We start from the raw sequence: 20,723 nt of genomic DNA, 5'->3' as shown, positions 1-20,723 counted from the left end.
GTAACGGAGTAACAACACGCGTGAAGGAAAAAGCACAGCGCTGGCAGAGAACAGCCGTTCACGGAGAAGGGCCTCTTCCTCCTCCACCTCCTCCAGCGAGTCCATTAAAAGTTCGCCACAGCTTAGGTTAATATATTCGTTGAGCTGACAATCTTGGGTAATCTGAGATTTCCCGTACATCCCATCAAGCCTACTGGGAAATCCTTCCAAACGCAACCATCTGTTAAATAGATATTTACCGAATGTTTCCTGTGTCTATGGGAGTTTTAAAAAAATTAACCAGGGAGTTCCCACTGTGGCTCGCTGGTAATGGCTCTGACCTGGATCCATGAGGACATAGGTGCAACCCTTGGGTTAAGGATCCAGCATTGCCCTGAGCTGTGGCGTAGGTCGCAGATGTGGCTCAGATCTGGCATTGCCATGGCTGTGGTGTAGACCGGCAGCTGTAACTCCGATTTGACCCCTAGCCTGGGAACTTCCATATGCCACGGGTGTGGCCTTAAAAAATAAATAAATAAACAAACAAATAAATAAATAAACATAAGATTAATCGGATACAGAGAATGCCCAGCCCAAGGAACTATGGATTCACTGCGGGAAGAAAAGTGTTGTAGGAGAAAGGTAGGTTGAGTCCAGGAGGGTCAGGGAGGTCAGGCTAAAGACTCTGGACCCTGTTCTGTAGCCAAGAGGGAAGTGCTGAGGCTCTGAGGGGGGAAGGTGATGTCATCAGAGCTGTCCTTAAGCAGCACCAAAAACCTGGTGGAAAGGCAAGAGCAGGGTACGTTTAGAACCAATGAGAAGCCACAGCAACTGCAACCAGCTGGAAAGTTGCTGAAGTCTGAACGGGCAGGGTGACAGCAAGAATGGGACGAAGGGGACACACTCAGAAGGCAGTGGAGAGGCACAGCCAAGCTGAAGAGGTGACTGCTTAGACAACAGGGACAAGAAAGAAGAGTCAACGATGACTCTGCGGCTTTGAGTTGGGGCGCATGATATGTCTTCAGAAGAAACAGAAATCAGTCCGTACATGTGGAAGGAGACAGAGAAGGCTGGGGTCCACACCCTCAACCAGTTATCCATCTGCAGAGCCCAACGGGAGCATGCCGTCGGGACACTCCCACTCTCCACTACTGCAGAGCTGGACCCCAAACTCTGTGTGAAAGCCCCACCCTGGGACAACGTGTGTGTGTGTGTGTGTGTGTGTGTGTGTGTGTGTGTGTGTGTGTGTGTCCCGGCACCTTCACTTCATCAGCGAGTCCTAGACATCTCTCGAATCTACTCAGTCTCTCCATCGCCACTGCCACTCCACGACAGCCATCGGCAGGTCTGGCATTGCTATGGCTGTGGTGTAGACCCGTAGCCATAGCTCCGACTTGACCCCTAGCCTGGGAACTTCTATATGCAGAGGGTGGCTTCGGTGGCTGCAGGGACGTCCTACAGTCTTCCTCCTTGCAGCCTCTCGGTCTCCACAGCAGCCTGAAGACTCTCTTCCAAACACTCAATTGGTCACGCTGCTTCTCTGCTTCAGAATCCTCCTCTGCCTTACGAGGGTCTGCTGGGACCACTGGCCCCTGCCAGCCTCTTCTACCTCAAATCACACTTTTGTCCACCCCCCCCCCACCCTGGCCCCCGCTGGAGCTCCAGCCACACGGGCCTCTGCTTTCAGCCTCTTGCACCCACTGCTCCCTCGGCCACTATTACATGTGTACAGCCCCGCTCCCCCTTCACCTGGTACCGGCCGACGACTCATCTCCCAGACACAGGCCTTCCAGCCAGGCCCGGAGACTTCCCCAGGGCTTACCTCCCCCTTCCCTCTCTTGCGATGGGGCTGCCCGGGACAAGTCCGACCTCAGGCATAGAGAGCCTTTTAGGGAAAAGTGACTCACAAAGCAAAACCAACGCAAAGCCGATTTTCTTACATGTATGTATGACTCATCTCCCCAACTGTATGAGAACCACAGCTCTCTGGGAGCAGGAGACACCTGTTATTACTTTAGGATGAAAGAGAATTCCACCCGCCCACAGAAGGGAGCTCAATTTTTTTGTTTGTTTGTTTTAAAGTCCAAAGTACACTTACTTGAGCACAACATGTACAAATCTACAGTAAATCCTCAGGAACAAAGTAAAGGATCTGCAGTGTGAACAAAAGTGTTTGGGATTTAAAGAGTCACCGGAGGCTCGAATTTTGCTTTGGGAAAGAACAAAAACATGGCCCTAAGCCCAGGAGCAGATGTGTGTCTGTAACAACCCCAGATCGCGGGATCCAACAGGGACCCCAAAGACAGCCCCCCGCCCCCTGCCCCGCAGGATCATAAGAAACTTGGTCACAGGTTTCTCCCCCCCGTTACAGAGGATGTCCTTACCTGTCGAAATCTCTTCAGATGTATAATCAGCACATCGGGCAGAGTCCAGAGGCTTAACGTAATGCTCCCCTGCTGCAGCTGCTTACAGTGTGGGCAACGCCAGGCGTCGTCTGGGGCAAGCTGAAAGCAAGGAGCACGACTTCGGTAAGTGCCACTCGAGGCAAGATGCTTTTCCAGGCAACGACGACGACGGCGGGCCTCACGTCGTGGCCAGAGGGTGGTACAACCCCAAATCTCTCCCAGCACAACGTGTGACGGGATCAACAGGAAAACCCAATCGAAAGCGGCGCCTGGCCAGAGCGGGCACCCCACCATGGCTGAAAACATCTCCCCAAAAGCAATGACTGCCCAAGAAAATACCGCACGGAGATGCTACAAGTCGCAGGAGCACCTCGTGCACAGCATACCCCCCAACTCAACTCCACGCCTTTCTCCTCCCCCGGCAGACACCACTACCACCGGGAAGAGCAGAGCACCAGGGGTTATTCCAAAGCTGCCCTCATCCTCCACTCCGCATCCTTCCAGAAATGCTCCTGGCCATTCCTCACACCTGTCTCCTCTCTGGACTGCCACCCCCGGCCCCAACCCATCTGAATTCACAGTCCTCACTCACTTTTACCTGGACTTGCTCATGTCTCTAACTGTTCCTTCTCTCCAATGCATCAAACTGTTCCAAGCACACCTCCTCCTCCTGCTGCTGTCCACAAGATCTCTCTCCAGAGCAATCGGAGGCCTCAAATCCCCGTACGTCACGTCTGCAGGCACGGGTTTCAGGGTGGGGACACAAAGCTACTAACGGGGCATGTCTGTTGTTATTTTAAGCCTACTCTGGAGTTCAGAAGATGCATCGGACCTGGGGCCATCAGCATGATGAGGTCAGGGAAGCCAAGGGACTGGACGGAAACAACCACTGAGGTGGAAGGGGAAGAAGCCAAGGACAGAATCTTGGGAAACACCTATTTTTAAGGGCAATGCAAATCACCAGAACCCAAGGATGCATAGTCAGAAAAATCAGCGATGCGAAGCATTCTTTTTAGGCACTAAGAAGAGAGTGTGGCGGGAACGCTGGTCATCAGCACCAGTCCACGGAGAGGTCAGTGCGGACGGAACAAAGGCCACTGAACCGAGCAAACGAGGCGCCCCCACCCCCCGCCCCGAGAACTTTGGAGAGTGATGCCAGCCATGCAAGTCGACAGATGACAAGAGGTTTGCGAGGGAGGAAGGGGAAAGAGCAAAACTATTCATGGTAAAGTGAGGTGGAAAACGCAACAGAAAGACGGGCACGGTGGCCTGAAAGCAGAACTGAGGGAATTTTTTTTTTTTTTTCTCATGACAAGGAGACCCGATCGTGTGTGCAGGAAAGATGGGGAGGGACAGAAATCGGGGTGGGTCAGCAAGTTAGACTGGAGGGACCCACGCGGTCACCTGGCAAGTTCACATCTGTGTGACGTGCTGCCGACCCTCATGGCCACCCAGCCCTGGGCATGTGGTGAAGGAGCAGGCTATTGTTTACGTAATTGCCAATACATCATAAACTCTTTCCAAAGATACAATAAGACTGTCACAACAATGTCAAACAGCTTTGACAGTTTCTTTTTTTCTTTCTTTTTTTTTTTTTTTTTTTGCTTTTTAGGGCTGCACCTGCAGCACATGGAAGTTCCCAGGCTAGGGGTCCAACTGGAGCTACAGCTGCCAGGCCGACACCACGGCAACGCAGGAACCGAGCCTCATCTTCGACCTCACAGCTTACGGTAAGGCCAGATCCTTAACCCACTGGGCGAGGCCAGGGATCGAACCCGCATCCTCATGGATCCTAGTCGAGTCCGTTAACTACTGAGCCGAAAAGAGAACGAACTCCGGCTTTGACAGTTTCTACAACATTCCTGATTTCTGTACTCAGCTCACTGCAAACTGCTACAGAGAGCTCGGGCCGGCAGAGCACACCAGGAGCATGGCCCGTCCAGCTAAATGCCCAGCAGAGGAAGGAGGCGCACTCAGGAGGCGGCAGCTCCATTTTCAGACCGTCTGTTACCAAGTTCTTCCGAATTATTAAGACAAAATCCAAAAATAACTTGGAACCTGCATCCATTCAATTTTGGAGATTAAGAAAGCAACAATTGAGCCTTGAGAAACTTTTAAGACTGTTTCTTCATCTCTAACTCTTTTAAAGTGTATGAGAATGAAGATAATGAATTGCAAATAAAATATTGTTTATAATGAAAAAAAAAGACAAAATCACTCTCCCTGTAATTTCCAATCTTTTAACTCTGCTTTTTAAGATAGAATTAAGTCCAATCCGTCATCCACAGCAGAATAGTCTTTAAAGGGTGTGAAAATAACCATCAGATCCCTATTTAGGGTCTCCTGCATGACACGCTCAGCCGCCCGAGGCTTTCCAGGCACACCGTCCCCCGTCCACACACCGTGCTTGTCCCCCAGTAGGTCGGCCTCTGCAGAGTGAGCATTTAAGGAAATGAATGGGAAGGGTAGTGCTATCACCATCTGAGTTCTGGACACTGTTTTGGGTTTTGTTGTTGTTGTTAAAATTTTTTTTTTTTTTTTTTTTTTTTTTGCTTTTTTAGGGCCACACCCGCCAGCATGTGGAGGTTCCCAGGCTAGGGTTCCAATCTGTAGCATCAAATTGGAGCTACAGCTGCCAGCCTAGGCCACAGCCACATCAGATCCGAGCCTCGTCTGCCACCTACACCACAGCTCACGGCTACACCAGATCCTTAACCCACTGATTGAGGCCAGGGATCGCACCTGTAACCTCATGGTTCCTCATCGGATTCATTTCCGCTGCACCACGACGGAAACTCCCGGACACTGTTCCTAAAGCATCCTCAGGCAGCTGACACCCACATGACATTGCTGATCATGACTAAGCTTGCGGACGACTTGATCTCCAAATTATCATCACACAGCCTATTGCTAGGGCCTACCTTCTCCTCTTCCATAACCTACTGTTACATTTGGACTCAATGACGGAACCTCCCAAGAAACACACATGCTTTCATTCATTCATTCATTCCGGTATATATTTCCTGACTACTTTCTATGTGCCTGACACTGCTCTACATACTAGAATCATTTTACAACCAGGACAGATGCTCTCACCGGCTGTGGCCCGGCCACACCAGCCTCATTTCTGTTTCTCAACCTTCCTTCCTACCCCGGGACCTCTGCGTCCTTTACTTACTTATGTTATCCCTACCACACTGTAAACAGCCTGGGGGCCAAAGCGCTGTCTGTCTTGGTCCCTGTGATATCCCCAGAACCCAGCAGAGTACCTGGCACAAGGCATGTTCTCCACGAACATGTACTGGGAATGAATGAATGCCTGTTAAAATGTCTCTGGCCAGCCTGCAGGATCAGTGAGATGTTCTACAGAAGACCAGTGCTGCCATTTGCTCACCCTTGGGCCTTGTGACATCCTCAAACATCTCCCGAATCAATTTTTTAAAGAAAGCCAACTAGGATAAGGTGCTGCACACAACATGTAATCAACCAGTTCCAAAGCCAATTATTCCACACAAGCCCAAGACTGGAACACCACATCTAATGAAAATCTATGAAAAGAATGAGCTATGAACTGCTGGAGGGAGAAAAGACTTAGTGAGAAGATGAAAACCATTTTCACGTATGTGAAAGACACACAAGTAGAAGAAAATGAAGACCCATCCTCCATTGATCTTCGTAATCCAACAGAACACCTGCTGGCTGTAAGAACCAGGGATGTGTTTCAGGCTAACGTCTGTCACCATTGGCGACACGCAAGGGGGGAATGAGGTATGTCTAACAAACACCGGTGGGACAGTCATCTATGAAATTGGGTAGAAGAACTCAACCATCAGGAAAAAGAAGTTTTATTTTATTTTATTTATCTTTTTAGGGCTGCATCTGTGGCACATGGAGGTTCCCAGGCTAGGGGTTGAATAGGAGCTGCAGCTACCAGCCTAAACCACAGCTCACTGCAACGCCGGATCCTTAACCCACTAAGCAAAGCCGGGGATCAAACCTGTATCCTCACGGATGCTAGTCAGATTCGTTTTCGCTGAGCCACGATGGGAACTCTGAGGAAAAAGAAGTTTTAAGTTCCCCTCCAGCCCTGAAATTTCATGATTCCTTACATGCAAGAGTGAGCAGTAACAATCAGTCAAAATTACGATCCTGGAGTTCCCTGGTGGCCTAGTGGGTTAAGGATTCAGCACTGTCACTGCTGTGGAATGGGTTCGATCCCTGGTCTGGGAATTTCTGCATGCCATGAGTACAGCCAAAAAAAAAAAAGAAAAGAAAAAAGAAAAAAAAAAAAAGGAATTATGATCCTAAATATCAACTCAAGATTTAGATGAGCTCCAAGTGCTCCTGTCAAGGTTTCTCGAGGTGCCTAAACCTAGACGGGTTTAAAACCACACAGGCCTGCTGCCCAGTGAACACCAAGAGTGCCTTAGTTCCTGGGCTCTGACTCTGTGCTAGAGCCATGTCTGTTCTTTTCCTCTAGAGTTAAAGGGCTATTTGTCCTTTACAATGTACTCAGAAAGTCAGAACAGCATATGACTTGTATTAAAGGGTGTGAATGATTCTGAATATCCCTCCATAAATCGACTTTATCATAAAATATAGTGGCATCTAACTCCAGATCTCCAATGTCAGGGGTGTCTTTATAACTGTGTTTATTAATAGGCTCTTTGTCTCAGAATAATAATGGAAGGAGCTGAAGCTACAAAGGAAAAGGCACTTCAGCTTGGGGAACAAGTCAAAACATGCAGAGTTGGGCTTCTGAAACACTGACAGATGTGGCCAGAACATCTTCACATACTAAAGTTCCCGGTAAACTTGCTGGTGCTGTTTTGTTTTAGGTTGTTTTGGCCATGCCCCTGGCATGCAGAAGGTCCCAGGCCAGGGATCAAACCTGAGCCACAGCAGTGATCCAAGCCACAGCAGTGACAACATTAGATTCTTAACCACTAGGCCACCAGAAAACTCCAAAACTTAACTGATGTTTTGACACAAGCTGTTTGGACTCCCTTTTGGTGATGAAAAAGCAATATGAATGTTTTCATCATGGTTGAGGTCATGGAGATGAAACATAAATCTGAAACCTACACAAGCTTAATCGAAGGTTTTGTTCTGGATCATGGGACATGGCATCCTGACATGAAAAACAAAAGTAGAAGGTACACATGTCTTCACATGCAATGTGCATATACATGAAAAGCAAAAGTGAATTCTGCCCTTTTTTTAAAAAGAGTGCAGAAGAGAGAGATAAATTATAATAAAGCCTGAAAGAAAATTCACTGATAACAGAGTTAAATAAATAACAGAACTGAGGAGTTCCCTGGTGGCTTAGCAGTTAAGGACCTGGCATTGTCGCTGCTGTAGCTAAAGTTTGATCCCTGGCCTATGGAGCTTCTGCATGCTGCAGGCGCAGCATTGGCAGGGGGAAGAATTGAAAAACAAAGTGTGGGAGTTCCCACTGTGGCTCAGTGGGTTAAGAACTCTACATGGGTGTCTGTGAGGATCCTGATCTCACTCAGTGGGTTAATAAGCTGCAAGCTGCGGTGTAGGTCACAGACACGGTTCGGATCCGGTATGGCTATGGCTGTGGTGAAGGCTGGCAGCGGTAGCTCTGATTGGACCCCTAGCTTGGGAACGTCCCTGTGCCATACATGTGGCTGTAAAAGGAAAAAAAAAAAACAAAAAAACTATGGTGGTGCTTTGGGTAAAGGATCTGTGGTTATTCATCAAAAGGGAATGGACCCTTTTGCCGAAGATGTTCCTGCAAAAGAAGGCGCTGTCACTCTACAGAGCTGAAAGGAGACATGTGCAAAGGATTACCCTGGCTTGTGGTGGGGTAGCCCTGAATTCCTTGGATGACCATTACATACTGACTGTTTGGGCCACGCAGGACAGTGACCTCACATGGGGAGAAGAGAAGTTTGGCTTTTTTGGGAAATGTAACATCGTCACATTACTGGTCAGAGGAGCAAATAAGGACACACTCACGCACGTCAAAGATGCCACAAAAGAGGGCTGGAGGGCTGTTAAAAAACGCGAATAGCTACGTCCTTCTGTACCAGTTGCTGGTGCAGTGGAAATGGCAACGGCAGAAGCCCTGATTGAATGAATGGCAGCTTAGTCGGTGTAAGGGGCAGGGCCTAACTTGGGAGTTGAAGCTAATGCACTGCTCGCTGTTTGCAAGGTTCTTGCTCTGAACGCTGGCCTTCGAGAAATACTAGTTCAAGCAGAACATTCCGAAACAGGTCAGCTTGCAGGTGTGGACCTGAACACGGGCGAGCCAGAGGGAGGCTTGCTTCTGGGATAACTACCGTGAAAAGAAACAGCTTCTTCACTCCTGCACTGTGTGTGACTGCCACCAATTTTTTTTTTTTTTTTTTTTTTTTACTGATTGATGAGATCATGAGAGCTGGAATGTCTTCTCCAAAAGGCTGAACTGAGGCTTCCCTTGTATCATCGGAATCACAAAGACACCACAGAGTGGACCCTAAGAATACAAGCATGGAATTTGGTTCCAAGCTTCAAAAGAGTTTCAAAAACATTTTTTTCCACCACAGGAAAAAAAGGTGAAAACACTGGCACCTATTCAAATTCGGAAGTTCTGAAATTATAATTAGAGAATTTTTTAAACTGCACGACAGTGTACACACACACAACAGGCCGTATTTATCCGATGAACAGGATGTTTAGCTTTAGGTATATAAAAATACATTCCATAAGAATATATTATCTACCCTGTTATTAAACACTCCCTGTTAAAATATTCTGAAAACCCACACAGGCATGGATCCCATCCACTCTCTATCCATTCATGCCTTCAAGTATCTACTGAGTCCCTACTATCTGCAAAGCCCTGTGCTAAGCAGTCTGAAGCATGCTGTCAACAGAACTTTATGTCTTTGCACTGTCCAATAGGAGAGCCACAAGCCACAGGTGTCTACTGAGCCCTTGAGATGCCGACTAATGCAACTAAAGAATGGAATTTTTTATTTTAAGTAATTTTAATTTTAGGAAGTCCTGACACTTATGTTCTTAGTACCAAAAGCTGAGAACCACTGATCTAGTCACTAAGGAAAATAATTTAAAATCTCTAAGTTGATGGGAGTTCCCGTAATGGTGCAGTGGAAACAAATCCGACTAGGAGCCATGAGGCTGCAGGTTCCATCCCAGGCCTCGATCAGTGGATTAAGGATCCGGGGTTGCTGTGAGCTGTGCTGTAGGTCACAGACACGGCTCGGATCTGGCATGGCTGTGGCTGTGGCTGTGGCCGACAGCTGTAGCTCCAATTCAACCCCTAGTCTGGGAACCTCCACATGCTGCGAGTGCGGCCCTAAAAAAAAAAAAGACATAAAATCTCTAAGTTGAAACAAAAAAAAAAACTTTATCATTAATCATTAAAAAATTTAAAAAGGGGGAGTTCCCACTGTGGTTCAGCAGTTAGCAAACCCTACCAGCATCCATGAGGATGCGGGTTCGATCCCTGCCCTCGCTCAGCAGGTTAAGGATCCAGCATTGCCATGAGCTGTGGTGTAGGTTGAAGACATGGCTTGGATCCTACGTAACTGTGGCTGTGACACAGGCCGACAGCTAGAGCTCCGATGGGAACCCTAGCCTGGGACCCTCCATGTGCCGCAGATACAGCCCTAAAAAGACAAAAAAAAAATATTTAAAAAAAAAGAAGTTTAAAGAAAAGAAAAAGAACTATACCAAGGTTCATTTCTAGAGCATTTCGGTTAACTGAGGTTTTTCCAGAAATGTAAACTACTTTTTTGGTTCAAGCCCTAAAAAGGATAACACTCAGACGTCCATCACATGTACAGAACCTACATAAACACCAAATCTCTGAGAGTTTTCTGGGGCATAAGGTGTTTCTCCACGGTCATCTTGCCCCGGCCCCTCCCTTCTTCCCTCACCGCCTGATCTTTACCCGTTCCTCTTTGGTGTAGAGTTGGAAACACTGGGATAAAGTGCAAGTTTGAGGCTGATGGTGACGCTCCCTTTGCAGACGGACACTTTCTGCATCGGGGATATATTCCTCTTCAGTATTTACAAATAAGCTGCAGTTAGGGGAGAAAAAGCAGCATTCGTCAGAGAATGTCTTGCAAAGCTCACACAAAAATACAATTAACAGCTTCACAAGGTGGCTATGTATTCAAAACCAAAAAGACCAATATGCGGCATGTGGAAATTTCTGGGCTAGGGGTTGAATTGGAGCTGTAGCTGGGACCACAGCCACGGCCACAGTTCCAAGTCGAATCTTCGACCTACGCCACAGCTTGTGGCAACACCGGTTCCTTAACCCACTGAGCAAGGCCAGGGATCGAACCCACATCCTCACAGACACTACGTCAGGTTCTTAACCTGCTGAGTCGCAATGGGAACCCTGTAAGACTAAGTAAAAGTGCCAACCCAACTTTTCTACGTTCCAAAATGTTCTTGAAGAGTTATTTATCAAAATTATTTTCAAGAAAGAGCTTTGAATTGGTTTTTCTGGGGTTGGCCACAAACTGTTGATAAATTCACACATTCTTGTCCTTTGTTTCAAAGGGTATGCATTTGGCATTACTTGCTACTGTAAAAAAAATAATAATAATAATTTGACCTACACAACAGTTAATGAATAGCTTCTGTCTCATTAGCAGTAAAATGTTCCAAGGTTTTGAGATCTGGACGACAAAATGCATAGGAAAGAAGTAACAGACTGCTTAAATAAAGGATTAGCAACACACTCAGCTACGTCACGAAAGAAAAGAGAGGTCTGTGTTTCAGCTAATTTGAAAGATCTAAGGTATTCTATTAAAACGATAATTAATGATAATTAATTGATCTACAAACGCTAAGTTTAAAAAAATACTTACAAATCTTTTGTCTCCTTGTCCCATTCTACCACTAATTTCACATGAGCAGTGCCACCTGGTCCACAAGATTTTAGTGCCCTAAAGAACAGGGAAGGAAGTCATATATTATTTTCTAAATAAATGGTTTTCATGAAACATAACCGTCCTATCTGAAATCTGAAATCGTAATGTGACTGCTGAAAATCTTCATCACTGTTCCCCCGCAGAGAGTGTTTTCTTGTGAGGCCATTCTAACCTCATTTTTAATAACTAGATTACAACTAGACTGAACAATCCTTAGATTAAAATATGCAATATGGAAATACATGGGAAGAAATTTAGCACCACATTAAAAGGCAATCCACAATAACTCTGGGAAGTGACAATCTTTCCCATTTTTGTCCAGTTTCTCACCAACACAAATAGAGACTGGATGACAGTCTCTCTGGGAACAAAGTCTGCTTGTGTGTCCACTTCCCCCCAGAAACCATGCCTAGTCCCTGGACTGTGCCTTCCTGCAAGGCACCCCTCAAGTTTCACCTTCCTTATTTTCTCTGGGCTCCTGAACTCCTTTGCCAGCTCTTGAGACCCTCAGATTAACAGTCAATATCATTTGAATATTTTCTGTTTTGCAATGCTTTGGATCACTATCTAATCTATTAACTCCCTAAAACCAAAAAGTGAGTGCTTTCAAACAAAACCATGCTGCATAGTTTTTTGGAGCCCTGAAATGCAGGCACAATAATGTTTATTTAAAAAGTCATTATAGGAGTTCCCGTTGTGGCACAGTGGAAATGACTGGGAACCATGAGGTCACGGGTTTGATCCCTGGCGTCGCTGTTCAGTGGGTTAAGGATACAGCGTTGCTGTGAGCTGTGGTGTAGGCTGCAGACGAGGCGTGGATCTGATGTTGCTGTGACTGTGGTGTAGGCCAGTAGCTATGGCTCCGATTAGACCCCTGGCCTGGGAGCCTCCATGTGCTGCAGGTGCGGCCCTAAAAAGACAAAAAAAAAGTCATTATAACAAAAACAATAATGTGTTTTTATATTTATACATATCCATATATGTATACTGTATCTATAAACACATCTCTACTATTTTATTGATATGGCAGAGTGTTATAATATAACACGAGTATGTAGAGAGCACAGAGGCTGGAGTTCCCTCATGCCTCAAGGGAAACAAATCTGACCAGCATCCCTGAGAATGCAGGTTCGATCCCTGGCCTCGCTCAGTGGGATCCTTAGATCTGGTGTTGCTGTGGCTGTGGTGCAGGCCAGCGGCTACAGCTCCGATTCAACCCATAGCCTGGGAACCTCCATATGCCATGGGTTTGGTCCTAAAAAGACCAAAAATAAGGAAAGAAAAAAAGAAAGCAAGCACAGAGGTAGCAGGTCGGAGAGACTAATTCTAGGGGAGGCAGGGGGAGGAGAAGAGAGACTCAAAGGGAAGGAATTATCAGAGGACACTGCAGGTGCAAGGGCACATATAAAACGCTACTGCACATTCCCATAATCCTCAGTACTTTGATGCTGCTGACGGTCTAGGATAGCAGGGAGAAGAATGAGACCTGATAGAAGGGACGTAATCAGGATTCAAACTGGGGGGAATTTCATATGCTGTGGAAACTGGGCTTTATCTTTTAGGCCATGGGTTGCCATAAAGAGTTCAAGGAGGAAAATGTTATGATCAGAACTCTACTTTGGGGAGTTCCCATTGTAGCGCAGCAGAAACGAATCCGACTAGGAACCATGAGGTTGTGGGTTTGATCCCTGACCTCGCTCAGTGGGTGAAGGATCTGGCGTTGCCGTGAGCTGTGGTGTGGGTCGCAGACGCAGCTCAGATCTGGCGTTGCTGTGGCTGTGGTATAGGCTGGCGGCTGCAGCTCTGATTAGACCCCTAGCCTGGAAACCTCCATATGCCGTGGGTGCGGCCCTAAAAAGCAAAAAAAAAAAAAGAAGAATTCTATTTTGCAAAACTTCAATCTTGGTGAATACAAAAGTGCAATTCATCTGCAGTTCTGAGCCATGGATTAATTTACTTTCCTAAGATAAGTACTCTAGGCCTCCCCGATTCCAAAAAAGATCATAAAACATATCCTACTCAAATAGGAACCAAAAGTAAAATAAGCACTTACTTTCTAAATGAACCTACCACACACTTAGGTGGAAACTGCATCAGACATCGTCGAAATTACACACGAAAATCTATGAAAGTCTAGAAGGTGATTTTTTTTTCTTTTTTTCTTTACCTTTCTACTGTTGGGTGGCACAGGGGCTGCTCTTCCTGGGGCAGCAAGTATGTTATTCCCACAACACTGACCACACGCAAGCTGAATGGACACACCTGCATCGGACAACAAATTAAAATTAGGCTGGGTTTCTCTTCAAGGGCATTTGTTCCACCAGGGCATGTTCCCAAACCAGCTCAGAAGGAGAGCAAACTGTCGTGCAAAATGCTTCCCTACCCTATTCTATTATATTGCTGAGCCGCTCTAAGACCCTTTAAATACAATTTACCCAAATGCAATTTCTACAGCAAACATGCTATTTAAGACACGCACTGTGTTGCTTTCGCTGAACCTTAACTTAATATACGCTTGCTAATGGATCACCTTAACGAAGTAATCCTAACTTTGCAAATACACAGACAGACTGTCCACAAAATCTCTCCAAGCTGATCCTGTGCTAAACTTTGTCAGGCAAACAGGCAACAGGAACACCCAGCAGTTCATGGAAAACCTTCCGGGGAGGTCAGCTCCTTTCATAAAATGAGGAATAAACCCTCAGGCTGGAAAACCTGAACACAGCAGATGTTACGAAACAGCTTTGCTCCAGGACATCCCAACCCTCCTGCGCAGGGTCGGTCTTCCCTCAGGGCAGAGGTCTAGACGCTCCAGTTTCACTGCAGTGACCACGGGGTGCGCACATGCTCTGCTGGATATTGAAAGGCTTACATACCTGAATGCACACCGTTGGCCTCAAGAAATACTTCATCTTCTCCAAGATTTCCTTCTGCAGCAGGTCCCATGCTACTGTCTTCTCTAAGTGCAGCACGAAAGGTAGCCCGAATCTAACACACAGAAAGACTGTCATTACCTTAAATGAGTAGACAATCCCTTTAATGCCGTGATTCCTTCTTCAGGAGCTTTTAAAAGGGCATCACGATACAATCGGTTTTAGGACAGTTCGCGAAACAGGAAATTCAATGCTCTCATCAGAGGATGAAAGAGTTGAAGAGAAACTTAGATTCTAAAACGAGATGTAACAACCAGTGGCTTCTTATAGACCAGCAAGATGATGGGATTAGCGGAGACAGTGAGGAAAGTGGGTGCGAGTGGACTCGAGTCTAGCAAGGAGCACGGGTCAAACATGTAAGCAGCCGGGTGCCAGAGGAAGCGACAGAGAGGGCTGGAGGGCCTGGCAGGGAGGCAGCCGTATCCTGGCAACGAGGAAGGCACTTGTGAGCAAGTGATGCTAAAAGCTCCTGGTCTCAGATAGAGGCCACGTGGCCCCTGCCAGGTGTCCTAGCAAGTGCTGGGCCCACAGGGGTTGGAGAATCAGAGGCAGAGCTGTGGTTCTCAGCCATGGCTGCAGGCTGACATCACCGAGGGAGCGTTAAAACACAACGATGCCCACGTGCAGGGCCCCCAGATCCTGCTGTAACCGCTTTGCTCTGGGGCTCGGGCACTGGGCTTGAGAGAAGGACTCCTCTTCTAACACGCAGCCAGGGTGAAGGAGCACGGGCCTGGCCTTGACTCTCACCCAAGCCCCAGCTAATCAGACCTACTCGCTGTGCCCTGAATGCGTCCAACTCCCACACCCCGTGTACAGCTGATTCCCTCGGCCTGGAATACCCCTCCCTCTCTTTCTCTTAGGCTCCTTCCTACTCATCCACTGAAGGACCCAGGGGAGGGGTCTCCTCCAGGAAGAAAGCCTACTGATTCCCGGAGCTCTCCGTACCAGGCACTGCACATCCTGCACCGCAAGGACGGCCTGCTGGTTTTTCTGCCTCCACCAACAGACTGAGTTATCTGCCAGCGGAAACTGTGATCGACTTAACTCAGTAGCCCAGTCACTGCCTAGAAAACAGCAGGCGCTGAATGAATGAATGAACTAACAAACAAACAAATGAATAAACAAACAGATAAACCCTGACTCAGGCCAAAGCAGAGGCGCCAAGGTCACCAAGACACCTGTTCCTAACAAATATCGGTGTACTCACAGTCGTGGTCCATAGCGGGCCTCCCTGCTTAAAAACGACTGTGAGGTGAAAGAAGCACGGTAAGTAAATCGTGATTTACAAGCTCGAGATGTACATCAGCCAGTCATCCCTGGCATGACAATGCCTTCACTTTCAAGAGACTAGCATCGTGAAGAGGACTCCATAAGTGCTTTATTATTTTTATTTTTTGTCTTCTTAGGGCCGCACCTGCGGCATATGGAGGTTCCCAGGTTAGGAGTCGAATCGGAGCTGTAGCCGCCGGCCTACGCCACAGCCACAGCAACATGGGATCCGAGCCAAATCTGCGACCTACACCACAGCTCAAGGCAACGCCAGATCCTTAACCCAGTGAGCAAGGCCAGGGATCAAACCCACAACCTCATGGATCTTAGTCGGATTCGTTAACCACTGAGCCATAACAGGAACTCCATAAGTGCTTTATTAAATACGATGAGCTGCCTTTCCTTCGGTCTCTTAAACATGCCAAGCTCCTCCCAGTCTCAGCATCTTTGCCTTCGATGCCCCTCTTCCTGGGATCCTTGCGCTGGAGGCAAGGATCCCAGGAAGAGGGGCAGCAGCTTCCCCCAAAACCAAGCACCTTCCTGGGATCCTTGCGCTGGAGGCACACACAGCTGGCACAGCATCACACTTAGATCAGCCCGGCTGCCACCTCCTCGGGGAGGCCCTCCCTGACCGCTCTAACGCAGTTTTGCCAGCACCTTCCCCCAAAACCAGCATGTTTTAATATCTTCGAAGTGGTAAGGACTGAAGTTAAATGTGTTTGGTTTTTAGTGGCTCTGTTCTAACAAGGATGCAAGCTCCATGAGAGAATACAGATCTTGCTGTATCCCTAGTGTCTGGAACGCTGCCCAACACAGCGGGAACAGTAAAGTCCTTTTTAATGAACGTCGTTAAGTATGCAAATCAATATATTCTGCATTTATGTTACCATTCTTAAGTAAGAAATTTATTTTAGGAGTTCCTGTCGTGGCGCAGCAGAAACGCATCTGACTAAGCATCCCTGAGGATGAAGGTTCCATCCCTGGCCTTGCTCAGTGGGTTAAGGATCCAGCATTGCCGTGAACTGTGGTGTAGATCACAGACTCAGCTCAGATCCTGCGTTGCTGTGGCTGTGGTGTAGGCCGGCAGCTACAGCTCCGATTTGACCCCTAGCCTGGGAACCTCCATATGTCACGGCACGGGTTCCGTTCAAAAAAAAAAAAGAAAAAGAAATTTATTTTAAAGCAACAGTTTTCTTTTGGCTGTGCCCATGGCATGTGGAAGTTCCCAGACCAGGGATCAAACCCATACCCCAGCAGCAACCTGAGCCACTGCAGTGACAACACCAGATCTTTAGCCCACTGCGCCACCAGGGAACTCTCTCAAAGTAACATTTTAAACGGTTACTATAAATGCCACCCTGACAAATATTTAGAAGCCCAGTATACTTCCTCCCTGAAACATATCCATATCTTGTTATTACTCAGGTTACATTACTATTGTGATAAAATTACTTTAAAAGATAGCCTAACTCTCCCACAAATTCTTACAGAGGGAAAAGATCTGAGAGAGATTTCTAACTCCCAAAGGTCTGCCTAAATGCAGCTGAAAGAAGAGCGGTGCTGAGATAGGAAATATGGGAAGGCCACGTTTATAGGGAAAGACAATGAGTCTAGTTTGGAACAGACACAAGACTAAGGTACACATGCCATCAAGTAGATTTCTTAAGAATTTAAAAAAAAAAAAAAAAAAAAAAAAAGCTGTTAAGAAAGTAGCTGGATCTGGGTCTACAGGTCTAGAGCCCCAGGAGGATCTTGAGCTGAAAATATACAAATGAAATGAGCCTTTAAAAACTGCATGAGCTTGAAGAGCCAGTCTACCTCAGATTCTAGCATCCTAATTTTATATTCTTCCCCTCCCAACCCTCAAAGCAGGTCAACTTACACACAGGCACAGCATCAAAAGTAACTACTCAAAGTGAGGATTTTTCTATCCCTACTTTGAAAAACATTTGAAAACATTAGACTTTAAAAGTCGCAGTACTTCTTGGAGGATAAGCTGGCTTTCACCTCTTCCCCTGCTGCCCAGTGCAGGCCCGGTTACACACTAGCAGAACGATCTTGTCGCTTCCTGCTCTCGTGGCGGCCGAGTCCGCTTTCCCTTGCTTGGCGGCTGCTTGTGCAGAAGACAGTCTATAATGATCCAAGCCAAATTTCAAGTGGTTTAGGTTGTTGTTTAAGTGGATTCCTAAAATGAAATGAAAAACTTACTTTTATCTCTTCAAAAAAGTTTTTATTCTTTCATTACAAAACAAAAAAATTCTACCCACTAGACAAATTAAGAAGTTGTCATTAGGTTATTTAAACGGCAACTGAAAGAAAGGAACAGGAGTTCCCGCTGTGGCACAGCGGAAACGGATCCGACTAGGAACCATGAGGTTGCCCGTTCGATCCCTGGCCTCGCTCAGTGGGTTAAGGATCCGGCCGTTGCCGTGAGCTGTGGTGTAGATCACAGACACGGCTCGGACCTGATGCTGCTGTGGCTGTGGTGTAGGCCGGCCGCCGTAGCTCTGTTTAGACCCGTAGCCTGGGAACCTTCATATGCCTCAGGTGCGGCCCTAAAAAAAAAAGAAAAAAAGGAGCAAATGATGGACTTTGGGATTACTCATCTAGCCATTAAGATAATCTGTAGCACCCATTATTTCATTTAAACTAGTCTTACCTACCTTATCAACTGAAAATTTGCAACCAAATAATTTCTCAATAAAAAATAAAAACTAGTACATGTGGAATGATCTTTGAGATTTCAATAGCAGTTTCTTTTCCCCGACTGAAGAGCCAGGCTTCTAAGAAACTCAAAGCCTTTGTGGAACTTTAATATAATCAACTGGACTCGATCGACCTAAATTAAAGTGGACAAAAATACACGTTTGACCAGCATAGTGCTTGGCTGCTCAAATCCAGGTCTTTGGACACTCCCCAAAGCAGAGCTATCTGTCAATCAGAAGCACTCAGCAATTGGGCACCTGGCACAAGGCCTTGCCCTTAGTAGGAGTTCAATAAATGTCTGACTAAATAATCGCTCATTTCTTCAATCCTTTGGAGATATGGCCTGAGGAAGTGATACCCCAATTAGAGAATGACAGAAGCCCTCCACGCTAACAAGCCCAAAAAAATAACAGCAATACCACCAGAAGGAGAATCAAATAAGAAGTGGTTTACACAAGAGTTTTCACAGCAAAACTCCAGCCATAACCTCAATATCCAGCCCCAGATTTGCTAAACCTATTAAGGCACATCAGTGTTGGAGCAATTGAAAATGACAAACGCACGGTTAACAGCAAAATAAATTCCAGATTCATTAGGGTGTAAAAACGAGAACACAGAAACTAGAAGAACCGAATCTTCACCAAGCCATTAGCGGGAAGAACCTTTTTTTAGGTTTAAATGCCATACAGAAATCACCAAAGAGCAGCAGATTTCACTTCACAGCCCTTTTAAACTCTGGTATGAGAAAATAAGCAGACGTCTGCATTTGAGACAAGGAGTGGGGGCTCATTTCCCAGGTTCTTGGCAGACGTCAGGCCGGGAAGACCTGTTCTGCTAAAAGCAATCAGGGGTCCCAAAGAGAGGAGAGGATGCCACTCAACTGCTCAGAAATGGAGCTGCGTTCAAAGCCCAGGCCCGTGAACCAGCTGTGTGACCCACGCCGGCGACCTAAGCTCTCTAAGTCTCAGCTCCCACACCTGTACGCTGGGAAAAAACCTCAGATGTACAGGACGGAATATTTATAAGGCTTTTATTATAAGAACAGAGGCTCACACAGATTCACTAAGTGCTGTGTTCTTCCGATGAAAGCACTCTGGCTAGACCTCGGCCCTCACCAAATGCACTTAGAAACACAAACGGTGTTGAGCCTCAGCCACTGGGGTATGAAGCGGGATTCGGGGAAAAGTTCAGGTGAACAAATGTTAACTGGGTTCTTGTGGTGTATTAGGAACTACGCTGAACGGCTGGAACACAAAGATGAAGCAAAAGGTAGCCCCAACTGCAGAGAATTCACAGTGTGGTAGGAAGGATAGAGGGGGAAAAAAAAAAACAAAAAAAACAAAAAACCAGATCATTTGCACAGAACACGCTAGTGTCAGAGATGAGCAGAAGCTGCACTGGAACACGGGCAGGCAGGAGCCAGCCAGCCAGCCTGAGGTGGACGAAGGAGGCAAGGCTTTCGGGACGAGGTGATGCTTGGCTTTTTTTTACTACCATGCAATAAAATTAGAAAACAACTTAAACAAACAAAGGCGCATGCCTGAAAACACAACTAGGAAATAAAGAAAGCTCCTACGTCACAGATTGAAAACTGAAAGAACAGACTGTCTACAAAACAATAATGGAAATATGAGTAGACCAGAGAAAATTTAATCCTAAACTGGCAGGAGAGAAAGCGGGCCAACCCAAAATACACAATGACCAAAAGGTTCAGAACCTGGAGGCACCAGAGACCTCTAGAAGCAGAGGTGAAGGAAAAGAACTAAAATAAGAACTGTCAACGGGGGCACTAAGGCCTTTCAACAAATGAAATAGCAAACGAAAGTAAATTTTTTAAAAAATAAAAGGGGAGTTCCCGTCGTGGCGCAGTGGTTAACGAATCCGACTAGGAACCATGAGGTTGTGGGCTCGGTCCCTGCCCTTGCTCAGTGGGTTAAGGATCCGGCGTTGCCGTGAGCTGTAGGTTGCAGATGTGGCTCGGATCCCGCATTGCTGTGGCTCTGGCGTAGGCCGGTGGCTACAGCTCCGATTGGACCCCTGGCCTGGGAACCTCCATATGCCGCGGGAGCAGCCCAAGAAACAGCAAAAAGACAAAAAATAAATAAATAAATAAATAAATAAATAATAAAATAAATAAATAAATTTGTAAAAATTACTGTGGTGATCATTTCACAATAAATGCAAATATCAAATGAAAATTAATGAATTAATTTTTAAAAATTAATGGTGCTGGGACAACTGAATATTCACATGCAGAAGAGTGGAACTGAACCCTTACTTCACATCATTTACAAAGGTCAACTCAAAATGAATCAAAGACATAAATGTAAGAGCTGAAACTATAAAACTCTTAGAAGAAAACACAGACGTAAATCTTTGTCTTTTGATTTGATGATGGACTCTTAGATATGATATCAAAAGCCAAAGCAACGCCAGTAAAAAGAGGTAAACTAGACTTCATCAAAATGAAGAATTTTTGTGCATCAAAAAACACTATCAAGAAAGTAAAAAGA

General features: G+C 46.4%; 1 protein-coding gene across 1 annotated transcript in view; it reads right to left on the bottom strand.

The window, feature by feature from the left end:
- The window catches only part of USP31 (ubiquitin specific peptidase 31), an 86,592-nt gene that overhangs the window by 20,217 nt on the left and 45,652 nt on the right, over window positions 1–20,723 (bottom strand). The window contains exons 7-12 of the mRNA XM_021086476.1: window positions 17,512–17,689; window positions 14,179–14,290; window positions 13,470–13,564; window positions 11,240–11,317; window positions 10,309–10,438; window positions 2,364–2,483 (exon numbers count right to left, since the gene is read on the bottom strand). Coding sequence (XP_020942135.1) covers window positions 2,364–2,483; window positions 10,309–10,438; window positions 11,240–11,317; window positions 13,470–13,564; window positions 14,179–14,290; window positions 17,512–17,689 — 713 coding nt within the window. The remainder of the gene's footprint in view (window positions 1–2,363; window positions 2,484–10,308; window positions 10,439–11,239; window positions 11,318–13,469; window positions 13,565–14,178; window positions 14,291–17,511; window positions 17,690–20,723) is intronic.

This window comes from Sus scrofa, chromosome 3 (genome assembly GCF_000003025.6).
Source record: "Sus scrofa isolate TJ Tabasco breed Duroc chromosome 3, Sscrofa11.1, whole genome shotgun sequence".
Classification (NCBI taxonomy): Eukaryota; Metazoa; Chordata; class Mammalia; order Artiodactyla; family Suidae; genus Sus; species Sus scrofa.
The sequence above is the reverse complement of the archived record's forward strand: the minus strand, read 5'-3'. Positions and strand labels throughout refer to the sequence as shown.